We start from the raw sequence: 23,084 nt of genomic DNA on the forward strand, positions 1-23,084 counted from the left end.
TACATATGCATCAAAATTCTTTCTTGCTGCAGCCAAACAGGTACTTGGTTTAAAAATTATACAAGTAGGCATTAAATTGCACCATATGGAAAGATGTCATCACTATAAAAGATAGATATTCACCTTGATAGTTAATGCAAGAAAAAATAGCATATAGTGTTTCAGTAGTGCAGGCAGGTCTTGTAGTCATGTATAATGAGGGAGGTAAGAGGAGGCTCAAGAGCCTGATGGGTTTTGGGGGGGAGGGTCGTTGAGGGGGAACTGCTATTAAACCTGGACTCCAAGCTTTAGCGCCTTCTGCCTGAAGGTAGCTGCAAGTAGAGTATGATCACAGTCGCTGCTTCCTTGAGGCAGTGCCTCAAATTTCTTTATTGAATGGGAGGTCAGAATCATGGCTATATTTTTTTTAAAATTGAAGTTTTCACGTTTGGTTTTGAGTTGTTTGAAAAGAGGCAGTAGAAAAGTAAAGATAGTTTATCAGAACATCTTAGTGTGTCTCTGTAGAGCCTGTTCTGAAATTGCTTCCTGTTTGCCTTGATAAATGAGTACAGATGTTTTGTATGAAGGGCTGCAGAAAATCAACTCATAACTAAATTAAGACAAAAACTTGGGCATAAAATTGCAAATAATTCAATGGTCGTAAAACAAAGGTGATTATAGACTAGTTTAAAATGCTCTTAATCCAAAATTAAGACAAGATGGCACTAAGATCACCCAAGGCAATCCAAAAGGCAGAACACAGAAAATTCAGTCAGCTGCATGATTGTGTGATACTAACAACACAGAACACGTGGCAAGGGATCAAACCTCTATCAGACCACAAGAGAACCTTGCGAGTCAATGACATCTCCCTTCAGGACAGACAGAAAATCTTCAATGGACAGTTTAATGAGAAGAACAGGCTGATTCTTGCAACGATTGAATATCCCCAAAATATCATCAGAAGATGAAAACTTGTTGGAAGCGCCAATTTCAGAGTTGGAAGTCTCCCAAGCTATTTCTTTTCTTCATTCTGGAAAGGCCCCAGGTCCAGATGGTTTTACAATGAAATTTTTAAAAATCATTTACTAATTTACCTGCCCCTAAACTATGTAAAGTATTTGAAATTACTTTTTTTTTCTGGGACCTTACCGGCAACTTTTTATGAAGTGTCAATTTCATTGATTCCTTAAAAAAAAATCTGGCTGAATGTATACCTATAGGCCAATTTCTTTCCTGAAAGTTGATTTTTTTTTTAAGCTTCTTTCAAAGATTTTGGCCAGTATGTTGGGAAAATATCCTTCCCTCTGTTATATCTAAAGATCAAACTGGATTTATTAAAGGTGATTATTCACATTTTAACACCTGTAGATTATTAAACATTATTCCCATTCAGACATAATTTCAGAATGTGTAGTTTTGTATAGATGCTGGAAAGGCTTTTGACAGAGTGGAATGGAATTATTTATTTGAAATATTAAGAAGGTTTAATTTTGGTATGGGTTTATATCATGGAGTAACCCCCTTGTAGACATACTAATAATAACAAATCCTCTTTATTTAGGCTTGTCAGGAAGACTCAACAGTGACTGCACTTTCTTAGAAGACTGAGGTGGGCAAGGGTACCAGCCACCATGCTGTAGTACGGTTGCTGTAGAGCAGTGATTTTCAAACTTTCTTTCCATTCACCTTCAGTAATCCCTGTTCCATGGGTACTCTGTGATTAGTAAGGGATTACTTAGCGGTATGTGAGTGGGGGGGATAAAAGGTTAAGAACCACTGGTCTAGAGTCTAGACCCAATTTCTGAAATATTTTGCTTGAGGAAAAATGGTCATTGGCCCATTTCCTTGGGAGTTTTTTGAAACCATTCACATAACAAGTCAATTAAGTACGATTAAAACTGGTTTTCAAACTTTTTTTCTTTTCACTCACATACCATTTTAAGTCATCCCTTACTAATTACAGAGCACACGTGGAATAGGAAATACTTTAGGTGGTATGTGAGTGGAAAGAAAACATTTGAGAACCAATGCTGTAGAGCATCAAATCGGAGGCCAATCCACAGGTTCATGCGAGCGAAAGAGAGTATTACTGGGTTCTTTTTCTGCCCCCTCCCCTCCATCATTGATGTGATCTACCAGGTTCACTGTCTGAAGAGGGCTTGCAATATCGTTAAGAACACCTACCACCCCACTTATAGCATCCCACCTATTCCTGTTGGGGGGGGTGGGGGGAAGGTACAGAAGTATCAGAACCAGAATTGCCAGGCTGAGAAATGACATCTTCCCATGAGCAGTGAGACTACTGAATGACTGAACTGCTCATATAAATGCTCTGAGAATCTACTATTATTTAATAATATTTATTTTTGTATATGTACTAATCTAAATCACTTGTAAATATGTATGCAATGCAGTATTTGCATGTTTTTACACAGAGGACTGAAGAATGCCATTTCATTCAGTTGTTTATTACAATTGTATCACAGTAATAAACTTGATCTTTGTTTTGAATTGTTAAACCGAGTAACACGAGTTGAGAGTGATTTGACTGTATAGAGTGGCAAGAAATTCAACAGGACTACTACAATGGATAAGTTGCTGAGCATCTTCTAAAAGAGATAAAAATTGAGATTTAATTGTGAATCTGAGCCCTCCTCTCCTAATTGGAGTGCAGCATGCAAATTGTGTTTGCTCGAATTAAGAAGGGCTTTGAAGTATTTGAGAGGCTCATTTTAATTTTTAAAAGGAAGGTGGACTGGATACAATGTGGTATCTGGTAACTCAGTTTCTAAGAGTAAGGGTGGGGCAGAATGAAAAAATTGAGGTCTTGTTTAAAAAAAAAGGAGGGAGGAACTACAAGAAGTTTAGGATGGAGAAGTTGTCTTTGGTCCACTGAATGATACTGGAATTGATGATTTTTCATGGAACCTAATGAGGCAAAGGTGTATGTCCATTCATTGCCTGAAAAAGCAAGAGAGGTGGATACTGATATTTGAATGTATTATGAGATGAAAAATATTTTGCTGTAAATGGGGTGGGGGGGGGGGGAAGTAAGATTCTGAAAGAGTTTATGATCTATATATCAACTCAAAATGGTCAACCAGTTTACCTGCCTCAGCTGCACCATTTCATCTGGTGCAAGGATCGACAACGAGAGCCAACAGACTCGCCAAGGAAAATAGCGCCTTTGGAAGACTAAAAAAAAGAGTCTGGAAAAACAACCACCTGAAGAAACACACAAAGATCAGCGTGTACAGAGCCATTGTCATACCCACACTCCTGTTCCGCTCAGAATCATGGGTCCTCTACCGGCATCACCTACTGCTCCTAGAACGCTTCCATCAGCGCTGTCTCCACTCCATCCTCAACATTCATTGGAGTGACTTCATCACCAACAATGAAGTACTCGAGCTGGCAGAGTCCGCAAGCATCGAATCCACGCTGCTGAAGACCCAACTGCGCTGGGTGGGTCACGTCTCCAGAATGGAGGACCATCGCCTTCCCAAGATCGTGTTATATGGCGAGCTCTCCACTGGCCACCGAGACAGAGGTGCACCAAAGAAGAGGTACAAGGACTGCTTAAAGAAATCTCTTGGTGCCTGCCACATTGACCACCGCCAGTGGGCTGATATCGCCTCCAACCATGCATCTTGGCACCTCACAGTTCGGCGGGCAGCAACATCCTTTGAAGAAGACCACAGAGCCCACCTCACTGACAAAAGTCAAAGGAGAAAAAACCCAACACCCAACCCCAACCAACCAATTTTCCCTTGCAACCGTGCCTGCCTGTCCCGCATCGGAATTGTCAGTCACCAACGAGCCTGCAGCAGACGTGGACATACCCCTCCGTAAATCTTCGTCCGTGAAGCCAAACCAAAGAAGAAGATCAATGAGAAAATTAGAATCTATGATTTTTATGATGGGAAATTCATATGTTATTTGTATGCAATTATCAAATGCCCAGGGGAAAATAATAATGGGTGGAGATTTTATTTTTGATTCAATACTAGTTAGATTAGGGGGAAATATTATTAAAAATAAAGTAGTTGAAATTGTGAATGAGATGAGACTTGTTGATAGTTGAAGGAAAATTCATCCTAATGATAGGGACTATTCTTTTAGACACAAGATATATTCACGTATTGATATGTTTTTAGTGTCTACACAATTACAAGGTAGCGTTCAGAAGATTGAATATTATCAGATCATTCACCTTTAGTGATGTCAATTGTGTTGGAAGAAGAACAAAATGTAGGTTATAGATCGAGATTTAATACAGTACTTTTAAAGAGGAAGGATTTTTGTGAATTTGACACAGCAGATTGTGTTTTTCCAGAAATTAATGAACACTGTAGCAAATAAATTTATTATATGGGGCTCTATGAAAGCCTATTTAAGAGGAAAAATAACAAGTTACACATCTAAAATAAAGAAGGAATATATGAAAGGTAGATCAATTAGACAGATATATTGTATTTATAAAAGGAATTGCATGTTCATTAAAAATGAAGAAAATGAAGATTATTGGAATAAAAAATGAAACTTAATACAATTTTATAAAATAGTAAGAGATGTACTGCACATACAACAGAAATATTACGAATTAGGTGATAGAGCCCATAAAGCTTTAGCTAAAGCGGAGTAATTATCAAGAACAATAATAGCAACAAAAAGAGAAACTGGTCAAAATACATATAAAACAAGAAATTAATGATGAATTTAGGAATTTTTATAAATAATTATATCAGTCTGTATCTTTAAAGGACAAGGGAAAAAATAGATGAATATATATCACAAGTTACATTGCCAGAATTAAATGTTGATGAGAAAATGAAATGATCCAATTCCTTTACCAATGTTGAAGTTTTTGACATTCTGATGTCTTTGCCAAATAATAAGGCTCTGGGAGAGGACGGTTTCTCTCCGGAGTTTTATAAAGAATTTAAAGAGTTGTTAATTCCTGTTTGTTATGGGATCTTTGGATCAAATGAGGGACTCCAATAACTTATCAGAATCTTTTAAAACAGCATGAATAATAGATATTCCAAAAAAGGAAAGATCCTTTATTACCATCCTCTTATTAAATTCTTATTAAATACAGATTATTTGTAAAATTGTATCCAAATTATTATCTAACAGATTAACTAAATATTTACATAAATTAATAAACGTGGATCATACACTGACTTTATTAAACATAGAAGATCTGCAGACAATATAGTAAAATTTATAAGTTTATTAAATGTAGCCCAGAAAGAAAAACTACCAGCTGTAGTGGTGGTTTTAGATGCGGAAAAAGTGTTTGATAGACTAGAATGGGACTTTTTATTTAAAGTATTGAATGTTTTTAGAATTCCAAATGATTTTATAAATTGGATAAGAGCTTTGTATAATCACCCAAAAGCTAAGGTGGTCACAAATAGGCAAATATCTAAACATTTTTCATAAGAAAGGTCATCTTGACAAAAATGCCCATTATCCCCATTTTTATTTGCATTGGCTATAGAACCATTGACAGAAGTGCTAAGAAGAGATAATTAGATTAAGGGTTTTACAATGGAAGATAGAGAACATAAAATTAGCTTGTTTGCAGATGATATATCTTACAGTACCAGAAATATCATTGAAGAAAATAAATGTACGTTTGGCAAAATATGGTTTGATATCAGGTTATAAAGTCAATGTAGGTAAGAGTGAAGTGATGCCTATGAATGATGGGGACTATACTAAGTGAGAAGGTGATGAATTTTAAGTGGTAAAACGAAGCAATTAAATATTTAGGAATTAATATTGATAGAAATTTAAATAATTTATTTAAATTTAATCATCCACCATTACAAAAAAAATCCATGAAGATTTAAAGAGATGGAAAGATTTACCAATAGGAAGGATAAATTGTATAAAGATGAATATTTTTCCGAGGTTGCAATATTTATTTCAGTCATTCTTATATCCACAAAAATTTTTTCAAGAATTAAAAAAGTGTAAGAAAATTTATTTGGCATGATAAAATGCCAAGGATAGCTTTTGAAAACTTAACTTGGAAATGTGACCGGGGGGATTACAGTTGCTGAATTTAAAAAAAATATATTATAAAGCAGTTCAATTAAGATTTCTATCCTCCTGTTATCAAACTGGGGGGAAGACAGCATCAGAACATATTGAAATGAATAATATAGGAGAAACTAATCCAGATTTTTTTTGTATAAATGGAACAAAGAATTTTTGAAAGGAGTACCAATTTAAAAAATATTTATTCAAGATATGAGATGAAATTCGTATACAAAGAGGAATTAAGAACTACCAAATAGTTAAGATGATGTTAAAGCAGAATCCACTTATTCCTTTTAGTTTAAATAATCCTTTATTTGATATCTGGCAAAATAATGGGATAAAGAGGATAAAAAAATATTCCTTAGGTTGTTTTTTCTTGACTTTTGAACAAATGAAAGAAATATAATATACCAAAGAAAACCTTTCATACTATCAGCTTAAATCATATTTAAAGAAGAAATTTGGCATGAATTTTAGACTTCTAGAACAGACCCCATTTGAGTATTTAATAATTTGTACATTTATTGCAAAATTTACTAATATGTATATACAATTACAAGACACAATGCAGAAAAAAAGAACAAAGAAATCAAAGAAGTCAGTGAACATGCCATTTGGCTGGAAGGTGCCCAGATGGAAAATAAGGTGTTGTTCCTCCAATCTGCGGGTGGTTAGGGTGGGATAGCACACTCGACTCTGAGTCAGATGTGGTGTTTCATTTCCATTCTTGATGCACTAGTATATTGGAAAGGGTTGAGGCTGTCATGTGATAGCACTGCCCCCTACCTAGTTGGAGGACACACCAGCTGCCAATCAAAGTTTGGTTCCGCCCCACCCATTAGTACACATCTTGCTATTGTTTCCATGTAAATTACCTGGATTGCACTCTCCAGCTTACTTGGGCTATTGGCTGTTGTAATTGAATTAACCCTCCTGGCACTGAGCCATTGGCTCATGCTAACAACCTGGGCTGGAACCTCCAGCCCCATAAAGGTGCCATATGCTCTTTGTTCTCCCTCTCTGACAGCTTGGGACCACCCTGCTTTACTCCAGGCCTAGAAATGTGGAAGGGCACTGGAGAAACTGTTGGTAAGATGTGCACCGTTAAAAGGGTTGGGCGCATTTAATTAGTGTCCATTGTAGCATGGAGCTGTGCCTGCACTGAGTCAAGGTGGTGGGGCATGGTAGTGATTTTTCTTTCCTTGATCATTATATGTGCCAGTTCATTGTGTGTGTATGTGTCCATTTTGTTCCCATGCTATTTTCCCCATGTTCGTTATTTCTTTCACATGGCTTGATGTAAACTGTGTGTTGCATCAGTTACCATTTCCCACATTTGCCTTCTGAAAATAAAATACTTCCCTATCAAAACTGATTCTGAATCCTTGCCTTTGAGACCTTCTAAACCTGTTTCCTTACTCACAACTAGTGAATATTTTACTGTTGTCATCTTAAACCAAGGCTCCAACTTGCCTGTTCCATTATTTCAGTGGGATTTTAAATAATGCAATCTGAAAACCAGGGATGTCTCATGAAATCCAGAAACGAAATTAACTATTTGTTCATTTTGCATAGTTTGTGGAATATCAGAAAACAGTTGCTTTCTTTTTAATTTGAAGATTAACTACAATTTGTGCAGTTTACAGGCAATTTTGGCTCCATAAAAATAATTAATACACTTTTCCTCAAGTTTATGAGTTTTCATTTTGTGCCATTGCTTTATTTAATCTTAGGCATTCCTTCTACTAACAAATTCCATCAAGGATCAAGGGAGAGAAGTGTGATGTGTTTCAAAAGATGGTCCAATCTCTTGAATGACTGCAGTCTGAGCCTATCAGGCCTTCTTTGTAATACCAATTGGGAAATTGGAATCTTAATGAACTGGATCTGCAGCTGCTGTTCCTCATTCTAAATGCCTGATTTGAAATAGAGCGATCCAGAAATGGCAGAGTGTACCTGTGCAAAATAAGCCACACTTTGTGATATTTTTCCACAAACATCTGAAAACAATTACCAAATTGTTCAATAAACAGGTTCTGCTAGTACCTGTGCTCTTAGGTTCTGATGTGAGGAGAGAAGTCAACATATCTGAAACTGCTTGCACTCACCTTATTAACCAAATGGTTGGGGATCATCCTTGAAGTTTGTGACTGTAAATGGTGTACAACAAAATTATTTTACAGTGCTCTTGGTGGTTAATTTTTGTACTGACTGAAATTAGATATTTTGTGCAAAATATGATAAAGAACAAAATAAATGCAGATATCTTTTGGGAAGTGCAGCTACATTTTTGCATGTATTTGGCATATGATTTTCCAGAATATTTTTGGGTTAGGCTATCTGAGGATGACAACTGTTTATAGATGTACTCTACCATGTTAATATCAGCCCCACTTGAGCACTGGAGAAAGTAAGTACTTCCAGCCACTGATATTCTAAGCTGTGTGCGTGCACATACACGTTTTGTAATCAGTGCACAAATGCAATTAATGTATGCTCAAAAGGTTAGTTTCTTAAAATAATGTATACTTTATTATATATTAATTATACTTTTGAAAATTATTTCTTAGTTTAGAACTTGGAATGCAATCATTACTTGTATTATATTAAAACATGCCAATACAGTTTTATTAGCCATGAGTGATAGGCTGTGCCAAAATTATCTTGAAACAACTTCAAGTTTACATTTGCACAAGCATTCAGTGCACACATACTTTTATTACAGGAAAAAAACGGTGGCCTGCAATTGCGGAGATCGGGCTGGCACATCGCACGGCAGCAGACACGGACAGAGATCACTAAAGCAACTCCCACGACAATGAACCGGCGGGGGTAGAAGCTGGGGCAGCATCAGACCAACAGCCCTAAAATGGTGTTGGTCAAGCTACCCAGCTCACTCAGCAGAAACAGGCGGGGAAAAAGGGCATTCCCACCTGCTATTGTTCTTCATATGGCTGACGCAGTCAATCAGCAAAAGCAGTGGAAAACTTGAACAGTTTAAAGGCAGCCTTTCCAGCCCTAATAAAGAAGTGAGCTTAACCTGCCACTCTGTTTGTGTGTTTCTTTGTAACGGTTGGCTGCAGTACCACATTAGGTTTTTGCACACAGATTTCTAAAAATTAGAAGGAACATTGCCTCCAGTGGTAGCTTCAGCTGAGTGACCCCACAAACATTCCTTTAACTGAAAAAGTACAGAAGTTATCATTGTGGCTCTTACATTTGTAGATCTCTCTATTTCAATTAAGGGGCTTTTTTTTAAACTCCAATTAACTAAAGCTATTGCCCTATATGAGAGAAGTTATTAAACTGATTTGTACCAGTTAAACAATTGCAGCTTTGTTAAACTTGAGAAATAGCTTGTTATACACAGAGCAGTTGTGTTTAGATCTGCTTGTTTATTTTTAGGACTCTGTTCGACAATGGAAGCCACTGGAACAGCGCAGCTGCACGGATGTCCTTTGGCTACTGATATTTGTACTGTTTTGTATTGGCATGGTAAGTTTGTCTTCATCTTTGTTGTGTGTTCGTGTATATTACTATTTTTGTGTGAAGTGCTGAATAGAAAGGTTTTTACATTTTTAAAATTTTATTTTCAGCATGGTTGAAGCTGATTCCAGCCATTTTAAACTTAAGCCACTCAATCACACCCAAATTAACCTACAACTCCGTACATTATGGAGGATGGAAGGAAACCAGAGCATCAGGGGAAAACTTGTGTAGATGCGATAATACAAACTCCTTACAGACAGCACCGGATTTGAGCACAGGTTGCTGGTGCTATACATGCACTAACCATGCCACGCAGTAGTTTCCAGGGGTTTTAACTAGCAACCAATCTGTAGTTACTCATTTCATAGAGGAATTGTCTAGGGGTGACCTGTGGTGTATGTAACATGAGGAACCATAAAAACAGTAGATGCTGGAATCTTGAGTAAATAATGATAAGCTGGAGGGGCTCAGCAATTCAGGCAGCATTCATGGGGAGAAATGGTCAATCTATGTTTCACATTGGGACCCTTTGAAATTAAAGTAAGGGGTGGAGATGGCAAACATAAATGGGGACGTGGGTCATTGAGGAGGAGCCAAGAGGTGATAGGAAACTTGACAAATGCAAGTGGGAGAGCTGGAGAGGGTTTGAATGAAAAGTGAGAATAGGAGCAGGTAAAAGACGGATGGAAACAGCAGAAAACCGAGGACAAAGATGTCTGTGTGGGAATGGTCAAGGAAATTAGAATGACTGGCATCAGAGTTTTCAGCTTCCAAACTAAAATTAGAGATTAAAGAGATTAGGAGTTGGAGCTAGGATCAGGTATGGGGGTCAGAAGAGAATTGGGGGTAGGAAGTCGTCATTGTGGATGGGTGAAGAGGTTTATTTGTGGCCAGCAAGCAGCAGGCTTGCTTGCTCTAGCATCTGCCATGCCCTCAACTCCTGGAATCGGATTCATTGAAAATCATTCAAACCTTAACACATGATAAATCACCAGGACTAGAAACAAAAGTCCCAGTTTCCTAATAGAAGCACTTTGCATGTACCATTTCTCTCGTGCACTTGGTTACAGTAAAATTTCTAGGTTCTAAAAGGCTGCTGAAACCTATGAAGGGAGATATCGATGTAGATAAAGTATTTGAAGACCAGTAAGTCTTAATATCAGAATTGAGCAAATTTTTTTTAACTTTGGAGTGACAGCATGGTCATAGACCCTTCTGGTCTATAGAGGGGAAGGAATCTGCAGATGCAGACGGTTAACTGTTTTCAAAGATTGTGACTGAATAGATATAATTCCAGAAGGTGTATGTTCTCTAGATGCAGAAAAGGCTTTTGACAGAATGGAATGGAACTATTTATTTGAAACATTAAGGAGATTTAATTTTGGTGTGGGCTTTATATCCTGCATTAAATTGATTGATAATACCCCTTAGCTATGGTGGTTACTAATAATAACAAATCCTCCTTATTTAGGCTGTTTAGGGGAACGAGACAAGGATGGCCCCTTAGCCCCTTGCTATTTGATCTAGCTTTAGAACCTCTGCAATACACCTTAGACACTCATGAGGTTCAAGAGATTGCCATAAATGGAGTAACTCATAAGATTTCTTTGTATGCACGTGACCTATTAGTGTATATTCTGATCCCAAAAGATTTAACCCAGCTGTTATCTGTGTTTTCTCAATTCAGCCTTTTCTCTGGATTTCAATTAAACCTTCGAAAGTGATTTCTTCTGATTAATATGCAGTTTTCTCATTACACTTAACTTCCATTGAAGCTAATACATATACTTAGGAGTTAAATCTTTAAATCATTTAGTAATTTTATATAAACTAACTTTTTCTCCTCTATTTGAGTATGTGAGATTTTTATTTCTAGATTATCTTCTTTAATAGGTTGTATTAATGCAGTTGAAATGATAATATTACCTAAGTTTTCATATCTATTTCAAGTGATTCCAGTTTTTAATCCCACCAAAGTATTTTTTATATAATACTGACTCAGAGGTTTCTTCCTTTATTTGGAAGTACAAAAACTCTAGAATTAGTAAATTTCATTTAGTTCGGTGGGTCCAGATAGCTGTCTGGGCCCATCGGGGTCACCACTGTGGCACGTGCAGGAGCTGAAGGAAATCGCTGCTGCCACACCGAAGGTCATTACGATTGTTTTTATTCAAATTCAGCGCACCCTTTTAAGGGCAGCATGAGCTCAGTCACCTGGTGCATTGTGACATCATAATTGCTGCCCAGGGTGCGCGCTGGAAGGGATGCTGGAGTCAGAGAGAAACCTCTGATGATGTCATTTCCCCATGGCTGCCCCGGCACGTGGCGATACAAGCGGGGCCGTTTCACCATGAGGATGTGCGCTGCCACAGGCTGTTGAAATTCATTATCTCACTTTTTGGATTTTTTATTCTGACAAATTGAATCATCAGTTATGGACAGATTTAGAATTGAAATCTATACAGTAGTATTCTGTTCTTTATTGGGTACCTCTCTTCCATTTAGTTTTTCCAAGATCATTAAGAGCATTTCTAATCCAATACTGAAACATATATTGTGATTCTGGTTCCAATTTAGGAATTTTTTTATATTTAAAAAATACTTTGTTTTATCAAGTGCTATCTCTCTTTTTCAATCTGTTTGAGTTGTATCGAATAAATTGACAAGAGGAGAGTTACATTACATTAACGTATTTACAAGTGTATAAGAAAAAGTACATATTAGTATTTAACATATATATTAACTATAAACTTCTTCTCTTGTGTAACCAAAATAAAAAAAGAGAAAAAATAATTTTAGTGCTATCTCATGATTATTTTGATCAGCCATTCAATAATTGATCAATCCTTCTCTAAATGGAAAATGAAAGCTATTTTGCAAATTTATTTGAGGAAGGTTGTTTAATATCTTTTGAACAGCTAGCAAGTAAATATGACAAAAATATTCATTTTTTATATATTTAAAAATTAGAAATTTCTTAAATACAATATTACCGGACTTTGCATTTGTATATCCTCCTGATCAAGTTGAATCGAATTCTTCTCAGAAAGGGTTAATTGTAATTATATATGATGGATTCCTTGTACTCATATCGCCTCAAACCGTGCATATTGGCGCCTCACAGTTCGGCGGGCAGCAACCTCCTTTGAAAAAGACCGCAGAGCCCATCTCACTGTCAAAAGACAAAGGAGGAAAAACCCAACACCCAACCCCAACCAACCAATTATCCCTTGCAACCGCTGCAACCGTGTCTGCCTGTCCCGCATCGGACTTGTCAGCCACAAACGAGCCTGCAGCTGACGTGGACATTACCCCTCCATAAATCTTCGTCCGCGAAGCCAAGCCAAAGAAGAAAAGAAGATGTGATAGATTATTGAAATTACGTTCAGTACTTCACGATAAGATTAAAAAGGCTTGGGAAGTGGAACTCTCAAGAACCTTATCGGAGGATTGATGGGACAATATTCTTAAACTAGTGAATACATCTTCAATATGTGCCCAACATTCATTAATCCAATTCAAAGTGGTGTGTGCATCGTGTTCACGTGTCCAAAGATAAGATGGCTTGTATCTTTCCAATATTAACCTTGCTTGTGACAGATGCAACCTGATATTACTACATTTACATGAGTTTTGGTCTTGTCCATTCTTAGAAATCAATTGGAAGGATATTTTTAATATCTTTTCAACTGTATTTCAGGTGGAACTATAACCCAATCCAATAACTGCTCTTTTTGAGGTTATTGAACCAGACGTGGGGAGATTTTTTTTCCCTGTACTTGTGCAATGGGTTGTGGCTAGAAGAGCCATCTTATTCAAATGGAAAGACTTCATTTGATGGACCTCCAGCAGTGTTTCAATGGTTCTCTCATATTATGTTCTATTTAAGTTCAGAAAATAATAGATATCATGTATTTGATTCATTAGTTAAATTTGAAGATACATGGTGACTTTTTATGCTTTATTTTATCATTTGATATAAATGTTTATAATGTAATTAGATGTACTCACTCTTCCAGATGAGATATAGACTTACTTTTGTTTTTCGATTCACATTTTTGATTCCGGTATGAAGCAAAAGCTACAAAATGTATGTAGCCCTCAGGATAAGAAGCTCAGATGCTTTTTTTTTGGTTAGTTTTTTTTTTAATAGTATACTGTATATTTTGGTTTACAAGTTGAGTTATGAAACCCTAAAAAAATTCTCAAAAAGGGAGGGTCAACTTGTCCGCCAGATATAACTTGGAGACCTTAAATTCACCAAAAATAAAGCCAGATTGACATCAATTTGGCATACAATTCGATGCGGAAGCACCCCCCTCGCCCACCCCCTACCACTAAATCGGCGCCGCTGCTCCCCGACACTACCTTACTGCTGGGCACTGACATAACTGCTTTGACCTGGGACCATGAGGTTTCTGTCGCCACTCCTGCGTGGTAGGCTGAGCCACCGGGAGCTCAATGTCAGTGCTCCAGCTCCAAGGTCTGTCACCGCTGCTGCCTGGTTGGCCAAGGTGTTTTTGTTTTAAACTTAATTTACAGCTTTGTAACTTGCGACGGGGGTGCTTCAAAAAAATTTTTGGGTTGTCCCTGGGAGGACCAGACAGCCCAAAAAATGGGGGTTGACTTGTACTCCAGTCGACTTAAACTGAAATGTACAGTAAGTTAGGTGGTTTATTTTTTTGTCTTTTCTGTCTTCATCCAGTGCAATGGAGGGGGGACCGAGTTTATACTGTTTTAAGTTTCCTTCATCCTTCATACATACACAGACAGAGAGAGACACACTTGACATTATATTTTCAACTTGTTCCCTTTCTTCATTGTACTGGTTTTATTATTAAAAATACAATTTAAAAAATTGAAAAAGAAAGAATATGACTGAAAATATATAAAATGTTTTGAGATTTATATATTCATGAAAGTGAAGTTTGTTCAGTGTAAGTACAGTATAGTATTTTTTAAAATATTTTAATGTATTTATTCTGAATGCAGGTATATTAAACATTGTAAGAGCAAGTCTCAAGCAACTGGAAAATATATTTACCCGGCATATACCAATCCTCCTGGGTGCCAGATACCAGGGGCTTTACTTTATTAACTCAAGCCAAAATTTAAAAAGTTTATGGACAATGCCTTTACAGCGCCAGCGATTGGGACTGGGCTTTGAATCCCGTGCTGTCTAAGGAATTTGTACATTCTCCCCGTGTCTGTGTGGGTTTTCTCTAGGGGCTCTGGTTTCCTCCCACCATTCAAAATATGCCAGGGGTATCATTTAATGGGGTGTAAATTGAGCAGCACAGACTCATGGGCCGAATAGCCTGTTACCATGCTGTATGTCTAAATTTAAAAGCAAAATTGTAAGATATTAAGTGCAGAGAAGCTGAAATGGAATACATGCCCACAGATCTTTGATGTATTACTGGAAGTTGTACTGAAATTTTATGAAATGCAAAACCAAAACAAGCTATATGTATATAGCTCTAGTTGCCACTTAAGAACAATGCTTTCATAGAGAAAAGTTTGAGTTTATTCACAGACTAAAGGCTTGTGTACACTTACCCTCAAGCTTTTATCTGCAAATGCTTATTGATGATGCACCTAGCAGATTGGATATAGATTGCTACTAACACAATGCTATGTTACTTTTGTGACATTATCATACAAGAGAGACCTGGAAGAAAGGCTTGCATTTTCATCAACGAGTTGTTCAGTTTTATTTACAGCTATAAAACCCCTCTTTGAAAAGTTCAGTGCTGCAGCTCCATTCCCACAATGCATTGGGATAGGAATTTCAGTCAACTTTTGGTTTGTTAATGAATTATTGTTTGCTGAAGATAAATGCTTAAACTTGAAAAAATATTCTCTTGCAGGCTATCATTTGTGGTTTTGCAATAGCTTCTGGTGCTGCACAGAGACTGGTATTTGGTTATGATAGTTATGGAAATATTTGTGGTCATAAGAATACAAAAATCAAAGATGTCGCAATGAGTGGTCTTGATCACACAGACAAAAAGTAAGTATATTTATAAATATTTCACAATTATGTGCAATATGTCAAACCATGGATGAGGTCTGATATTTTATGCAGGTTTTGATTCTGCAATATGTGTTTAACTTCTTATTTGGAAATGGGGAATTATTATAGGAACCTTCAGTTCTATTTAAGTTTATTGTCATCTCATTGTACAAGTATAATCTGACTAAAAAGCATTCTTCAGTCCTCGGTGCAAAATATTCAGACGTACAACTAGACATATCCCACACCCCTGCAGAACAACTATTTGATCTATAAAAATAAATAAATTTTGTTTTGTGCAAATAAGTTTTGGATGGTTAGTGTGAGAAGTTCCTTTGGTCATTCAGCATTATCACTGCCTGGTGGTGCTGGCTGTGATCCTCCTATATCTCTTCCCCAATGAGAGCAGCTGAAAGATGCTGTGTGTAGGGTGGAAGGGGTCTTTAATGATTTTGCATGCCATTTTCAGACAACAATCTCAGTAGCTCACGTTGATGGTGGGGAGGGAGACTCCAGTGATCCCCTCTGCCACTCTTGTGGTCCTGTGGATTGACCTCTGAACCATTTTTCTGAAGCATTTGTACCACACTGTGATGCAACCAGCTGAGATGCACTTAATAGTGGCTGGTAGCCTTGCACGCTTCAGTCTTCTCAGGAAGTGAAGTCATTTATGTTATTTTACATAGAAATTATGTTTTTTTTTCCGTTCAAAATTTTTTTCCTACTTTCTGGTGTGGCTATGAACAACCAAAACTCAATCTCTGGTCCCTTACATAATTTTGCACTGAATACTGGAAGTTCAGTAAGTAAAGGGGTAAGTGCGCTATTCATTAATTCATTGTAGCGGACTGCCTGCAGTTCAGTTTAGACTGCAGACAGTCCACAAAAATGTCAAGGGGTGCCGCCGGAAAAATTTTAGAATGGGAATGTGTTAAGCATTTCCGTTCCGAATGTTTTAAACAGCCTGATTTGCAGACACTTGGCAAAAATTTCCCGTTATGCAGTAACTTTAAAAAAAAAACTGACTGTTGCACCTTCCTGACAAGTTGAGGGGATGTTGAGTGTCCACAATAGGTTACTTGTGAATTGCTCTCCACTTTCTCTACTACAGAGTTGTTGATGTATAGTGGATGGTGATTTTAAAAGTAAAAATGGTTGAACTGTTAAGCTGCATACACCTTTCATCTTATTAATTCAAAATGACTGGATTGCTGTAAGTTTAATTTTGGAAGGAAAAAATAAACTTTAAGATGTGTCTTGCTGATAGATGATCAGAACAATGGAGAAAACTCTTGTACCCTTAGCTTCAAATAGACCCTGATCTGTTGTCAGAGGTAGGGATAATGCATATGGGGACAAAAGAGATCCCAGGTAGGGGATTAAGATAAATTGGAGACTCTTCTAATTAGAGACAGCTGGGACAGTCCATATTCCCAATGAAAGGTTTAGGCCCGAAACATTGCCTTTTGCTTTCTTTGGATACTGTGTGACCAGCTGAGTTTCTCCTGCACTTTTATTTATTGTAATAGATCCCAGCATCTGCAGATTTTCATGTTTAACTTCACTTTTGTTTTCTGGTGGTTTAATTTTCAAGATGGTGAGATTTTTTTTGGTACACAAAGCAGAGAAAACTGCAACTATTTCCAGAAACAGGTCTGGCTGTCATCTTAGGCCAAAGAAAGGGAATATTTTTGCATTCATGAATGGAGCTTCATGGCTTAGTTCCTGTCTTTCGTAGAGCTTTGTGGATCTAGCTTCTAACTATTGTTGGTCTCTGAACTTTGATATCACCCTTCAGATTCCTACACATCTTTAGCCAACTCTACTTTAGACAGCTTGTCAGCTCTCTGTATTGAGCTCCAGAGCTTCATTCAGCTCAATTGTTTCAACTGTCAAGGTTTTTGCCCTGTGGACCAACCTGAACTTGTATTCATCAATGTATTTTCTAAACTATGCTTCTCTAGTTCTCTTTTGTTCATTGTGATATCATAAAGAATCAAAGCCATGATTATATGTGTTAATCTTTGCTAAAAAAAAAGTGTGTACATTTGTTGATTTTTCTCCTTTCATTTATTCATTTGTAGCGGCGGCTATACTGCTAACTGAAGGATCGTACAACTATACGGGTTGAGTTCAGTGAGCAAAACTGACTTATTGCAGGCTGCCTGGTTGGTGTTATACTCCCAGCCCGGACCTGGCTGAGAACCGCGCTGGGGGGCCCTGACGTCACTGGGGCGTCATGTGGCTCACCAAGCGCGGGCTTCTGAGCCCGGTGCCGAGGTCGGGAGGAAGCCCCTGATGGCCCCATTTTGGCCAGCTGCCCTGCCGCGTGCGAGACAAGTGGGGTTGGTTCACCTGCCTAATAGCATACCGCCACACACTCTCCCTTGAAATAACAGTTGGCTCCATGTCAAATATTTCAAATGCATTTCAAAACATTTGTTTATGAATTTTCTTGGAAATCAAAATTGTGTTCAATATTTTAAATTCTTGAAATTCATGTGAGGTTTTAGAAATGATTTGCTTTAATTTTTGATGAAAAAACATTGTTTGAATGCAGATAAGCTTGTTATCATGCTTGTTGAACTGTAAACATTTCCATAACAGAATTGGTCATTCTTGATGACAGCTAGAGTTTCTGGTGCAATTTTGGTCCAAATTATTTGATTTTCTTTAATAACCCTCTTGAAATAATTTAGAAATGCTAGAAATGTTTGTTTTGTATTCTTTATTCTAATATTCAACCTCAGTTTTTTTTAAAAATTGAAAAGAAAAAATTGCAAATGTGGTATTTAATTCAATGTTTCTTTCTTTTGTTCTTGCTTTCCCTCAATTCCTTCCTGAAAATACCATATACAGATATGTCTTTTTCTTTGAACCGTGTAACTGGGACATAGTGCACCTTAAAATTCTTTCAGTAGCATTGTGTGTGACTAAGTGTCCGGATATGGATCTTAAGACACTCGAGGATGTTCGAAGATTTGCAAAAAATAATGGTAAGCCAAAAAAAACAATTGGTTATGGGTTGAATAGGGTCTGTTTTTTTTTGTGCGGTCATCATTGTTTAAGATTTCAAGCTACACAGAATAGATGTGCTGTGTAATTAAATATAACCAGCTTGCATGACCAGGTCTTGAGCTGCATACTAATTTCCAGACTAAGAACTTACAATTTCTGGCTGTTCTCTGCTTTTTTTATATATTATCTGTTTCTCTTCAGCAAGCCATGTTATCTGCTGTTTTATGAAAGGGAACAAATGGAGTTACTTTGCTTTGATTTCTTGAAGACATTTCATAAGATACAGTGTGAAAGATTACTGTGGAAAATAAAAACAATGTCTGTAAAGTTTCAATGTAAATTGAAAATGAGCTTCCCTACAGAAAGCACAGGTTGCATCTTGCTTCCATTGTGGTGAGAGCTCATGCTGAAGTTGGCAGATGTCAGAGGATAATGTGTCAGATGTGGAGGCTTGTGGGGTAAAAAGTGAGGACTTAAGAGACTGTCTTTTTCTGCCATGTGGTAGAGGAAGGGCAAGGGAAGAAGTATTTTAAATGGAGGAGGCATGGAGTTTAGCAATGACCGTAGCATGAACTGGTCCTCTATTAAAGAGGACATTGTGTATGTCATCGAGTCAAAAGCCTCGTCCACCAGTCTTTTTCTTTTTCAGTCTTTTTATTAAACATATTATAGTAAAGAATACATGAGGAGAACAGAATACAGAATCGAATAGTAAAAACAGAAACATCAATATATTGCGATACATATACAACGTATTACATATTGAACAGTATTATCCCTTTCTCCTCAGTTTGGAATATTCAAAAAAAGACTGTTAAAACAGCATCTAATCTACCAAAATAAACAAAAGAAAACAAAAGGAAAAAGGCTGTGCAGCCTAAAATGAGAGTACACTGCAACAGATCAATACTAACTATCTGGTCCTTGCCAATTTAAAAAAAACGAAATCCAAAATAGTCTGAAAGGTGAAGTCAAAATGCAGATGAACTCGTACGAAAATACAGTACAACTCCGATTATCCAAAATGGTCATGACTGAGCCTATTTTGAATAAATGTTTTTTTCGAAAACTGGTCATTTTTTAAAAAAACAGCACAGTAGCAACAGCAAATCACTTGTAACTGTGTTTGAACAACAACAAACAACAAGAGAAGGCCTTTTAACCATTAAAATAAATGTTTAATTCTCACCAAAAAAAAAATAATGGCCACAGCTGATCACTGACACCTCCCCTCCAAGGCCCTGCTCCTGCGGGAGCCCAAGGTTCCTGCGGCTGAAGTCTGCCCGGCTGCCCAAGAGTTTTTTAAATTTTTTAAAATGTTTGGATAAATGAGGATTTTGGAGAGTCTGATTTCAGATAATCTGAGTTGTATTGTGAATCTGGTTCCAATTTAGGAATTAAAAAAAAAATCTAGTACTATCTCCTCATTACTTTTCAATAATTGATCAATCAAAGGTTTTGTTAATTTTGCAAATTTCTTTGAGGAAGGTTGTTTAATGTCTTTTGAACAGCTTGCAAGTAAATGACTTACTAAATGCTCATTTCAGATATTTACAGATTAGAAATTTCTTAAATACCATAATTACTGGATTTTCCATTTGTATATCCACCAGATTTAGTTGATAATATATTTCAATTGAATCCTTCTCAGAAAGAATTAATTGGAATTATATTTGATTATTAAAATTACATCCAATACCTCATGATAAGATTAAAAAGACTTGGGAACTGGAACTTGCAAGACCCTTATCGGAGGATCGATGGGACAGGATTCTTAAACTGGTAATGTGTCTGACATTCATTAATCCAATTCAAAGTGGTGCATTGTGTTCACATGTCCAAAGATAAATTGGCTAGTATTTTTTTGTAATATGAACCCTATTTGAAATTGGTACAATAACACACAAGGTTTGGTCTTTTCCATCCTAAGAAAACTACTGGGAAAATTTTTTAAAATATCTTTTCAATTATGCTCGTGGACGACGGCCCAATCCAATAACTGCTCTTTTCAGGGTTATTGATTCAGACATAGGGTGTGTGTGTGTGTGTGTGTGTGTTGTGTGTGTGTGTGTGTGTGTTGTGTGTGTGTGTGTTGTGTGTGTGTGTGTTGTGTGTGTGTGTTGTGTGTGTGTGTGTTGTGTGTGTGTGTGTTGTGTGTGTGTGTTGTGTGTGTGTGTGTTGTGTGTGTGTGTGTTGTGTGTGTGTGTGTTGTGTGTGTGTGTGTGTGTGTGTTGTGTGTGTGTGTGTGTTGTGTGTGTGTGTGTGTGTGTGTTGTGTGTGTGTGTGTTGTGTGTGTGTGTGTTGTGTGTGTGTGTGTTGTGTGTGTGTGTGTTGTGTGTGTGTGTGTGTTGTGTGTGTGTGTTGTGTGTGTGTGTGGTGTGTGTGTGTGGTGTGTGTGTGTGGTGTGTGTGTGTGTTGTGTGTGTGTGTGTTGTGTGTGTGTGTGTTGTGTGTGTGTGTGTTGTGTGTGTGTGTAGTGGTGTGTGTGTGTGTTTTTTTAAAAAACCTGTTCAACAGGTTGTGGCCTTCTCTACACCATTGGCTGGAAGAGCTATTCTATTCACATTGAAAGACTCCTGACATCCAATAGTGTTTCAATGGTTTTCTCATATTATGTCTTGTTTAAACTTTTTTTAAAAAAAAAAGTTGCCATGTATTTGATTCATTGGTGAAATTCAAAGATACATGGCGATCTTTTATTTCTTATTTTCAATGATGTAAGTGTATTTAATCTTCCAGATGAGATACAATCTTACCTTTGTTTTTTTTTGATTTATGGTGGGAACCAAAAACTCTAACATGTATGTGACCCTCAAGATAAGCTGCTCAGCTGTTTTTCAATTTTTTCTTTTTTTTAAATTAAGAGTAGGTTAGGTGGGTTTTTTAAAGTACTTTTGATATTTTTATTTTGTTTATTTCATGCATTGCAGGGGGCGGGGTGCGGGGGCGGGGGGCGGGGTGCGGGGGGTGGGAACCGAGTTTGTACTGTTTGCTTTTATCTTAATACATATACATGTGATTTTTGTATTTTTGGTTTTGTTTCATTGTACTGTATTTCTTATTGAAAATCAATTAAAAAAAATAAAAGAATAAACAGGTGTACTAATGAACTCAATAATGGCAAAAGGACTGATAGACCTTGACTGATAGGCCAAGGAAGACCCTCCACTGCTGATGACAGAAGAATTCTCCTCATAATTAAGAAAAAAACCCAAAACATTTGTCCAACAAATCAGAAACACTCTTCAGGAGGCGGGTTTTCATGTGTCAATGGCAATTGTCTGCAGAAGACTTTGTGACAGATATACAGAGGCTACACTGCAAGATGCAAGCCACTAGTTAGCCACAGAAATAGAATAGCCAGATTGCAGTTTGCCAAGAAGCATTCCAGAAGAATTCTGGAAAAAGCTCTTGTGGACAGATGAAACAAAGATTAACGTGTCAGAGTGATGACAAGAGCAAAGTGTGGAGGCGTAAAGGAACTGCCAAGATCCAAAGCCTACCACCTCATGTGAAACATGATGGTGGAGGGGGGGGGGGGTGTTGTAACTTGGGCATGGCTGCTACAGGTGCAGGAACACTTATCTTCAAAGGTAATGCAACTGCTGATGGCAACATGAATTTTGAGGTGTATAGAAACATATATGCTCAAGTTTGAGTAAATGTTTTTAAACTTGGACTATGATTCATCCTACAGCAATAAAATCATCCCAAGTAGACTGCTAAGCAGCAAATGAGCTTTTCAAAGCTAAAAACAGGAAGTTTCTTGAATAGCCAAGCATACCTTCCATATTCTGAGGAGAAAACCTAAGGCAACAAGCCACCAAAATGAGCAGGAGCTCAAAAATGGCTGCACTAGATGTCTGGCACAGCATCCCCAGAGAAGATCATCAGCACATGATGATGCCTATGAATCACAGACTCCAAGCAGTCATTGCATGCAAGAGATATGTAACTAAAGTACTAAACATGACTATTTAATATACATAGCATTGCTATGTCCCAAATATTATGGTGGTCTGAAATGAGGGGACTATATATAAAAAGTCCTGTAATTTCTGTATGGTCAAACCAAAATCTATACAAGTACCCTTGAATAAAATTTGGAATGTTCCCTTTAATCACGTGAAATGTTCGATTACAAATTTAAAATGAGATCACAAGGTCAAATAAAGGGGGAAAAAAATGCCTGTCCCAAGCATTATGGATGACACTGTAAAGCTCTGCATCAGCTGGGGGTTGTGTCTGTGGCCCTGGATTGAGGTGAGAGGGAGATGCAGACACATGTTTTATACTTCCTGCATTTACAGCAAGAAGTGCCTAAGGGGGTGGAAGATTAGACGGGGAGTAAAGAGCGGACCAGGGAGCCCCAGAGAAACTATGGAAAGGGGAGTGGGTGGTATTTCTGCCATGTGGTGAAGAAGGGGAAAGGGAAAGGTGAGATAAGGGTAGAAGTATGAAAAGTGGAGGAGAAATAGATATGGGTGTTATCACTGGCAACAGGGGTAATCCATACTTTATTAAAG

The 23,084-nt window shown here is 37.3% G+C and overlaps 1 protein-coding gene across 1 annotated transcript in view; it reads left to right on the top strand.

Annotated features, from left to right (window-relative positions):
• LOC138757011 (choline transporter-like protein 1) overlaps window positions 1-23,084 on the top strand; it is an 81,879-nt gene that overhangs the window by 6,090 nt on the left and 52,705 nt on the right. Inside the window, exons 2-4 of the mRNA XM_069923593.1 lie at window positions 9,442-9,531; window positions 15,396-15,538; window positions 18,401-18,537. Coding sequence (XP_069779694.1) covers window positions 9,442-9,531; window positions 15,396-15,538; window positions 18,401-18,537 — 370 coding nt within the window. The remainder of the gene's footprint in view (window positions 1-9,441; window positions 9,532-15,395; window positions 15,539-18,400; window positions 18,538-23,084) is intronic.

This window comes from Narcine bancroftii, chromosome 1, assembly GCF_036971445.1.
Source record: "Narcine bancroftii isolate sNarBan1 chromosome 1, sNarBan1.hap1, whole genome shotgun sequence".
NCBI lineage: Eukaryota > Metazoa > Chordata > Chondrichthyes > Torpediniformes > Narcinidae > Narcine > Narcine bancroftii.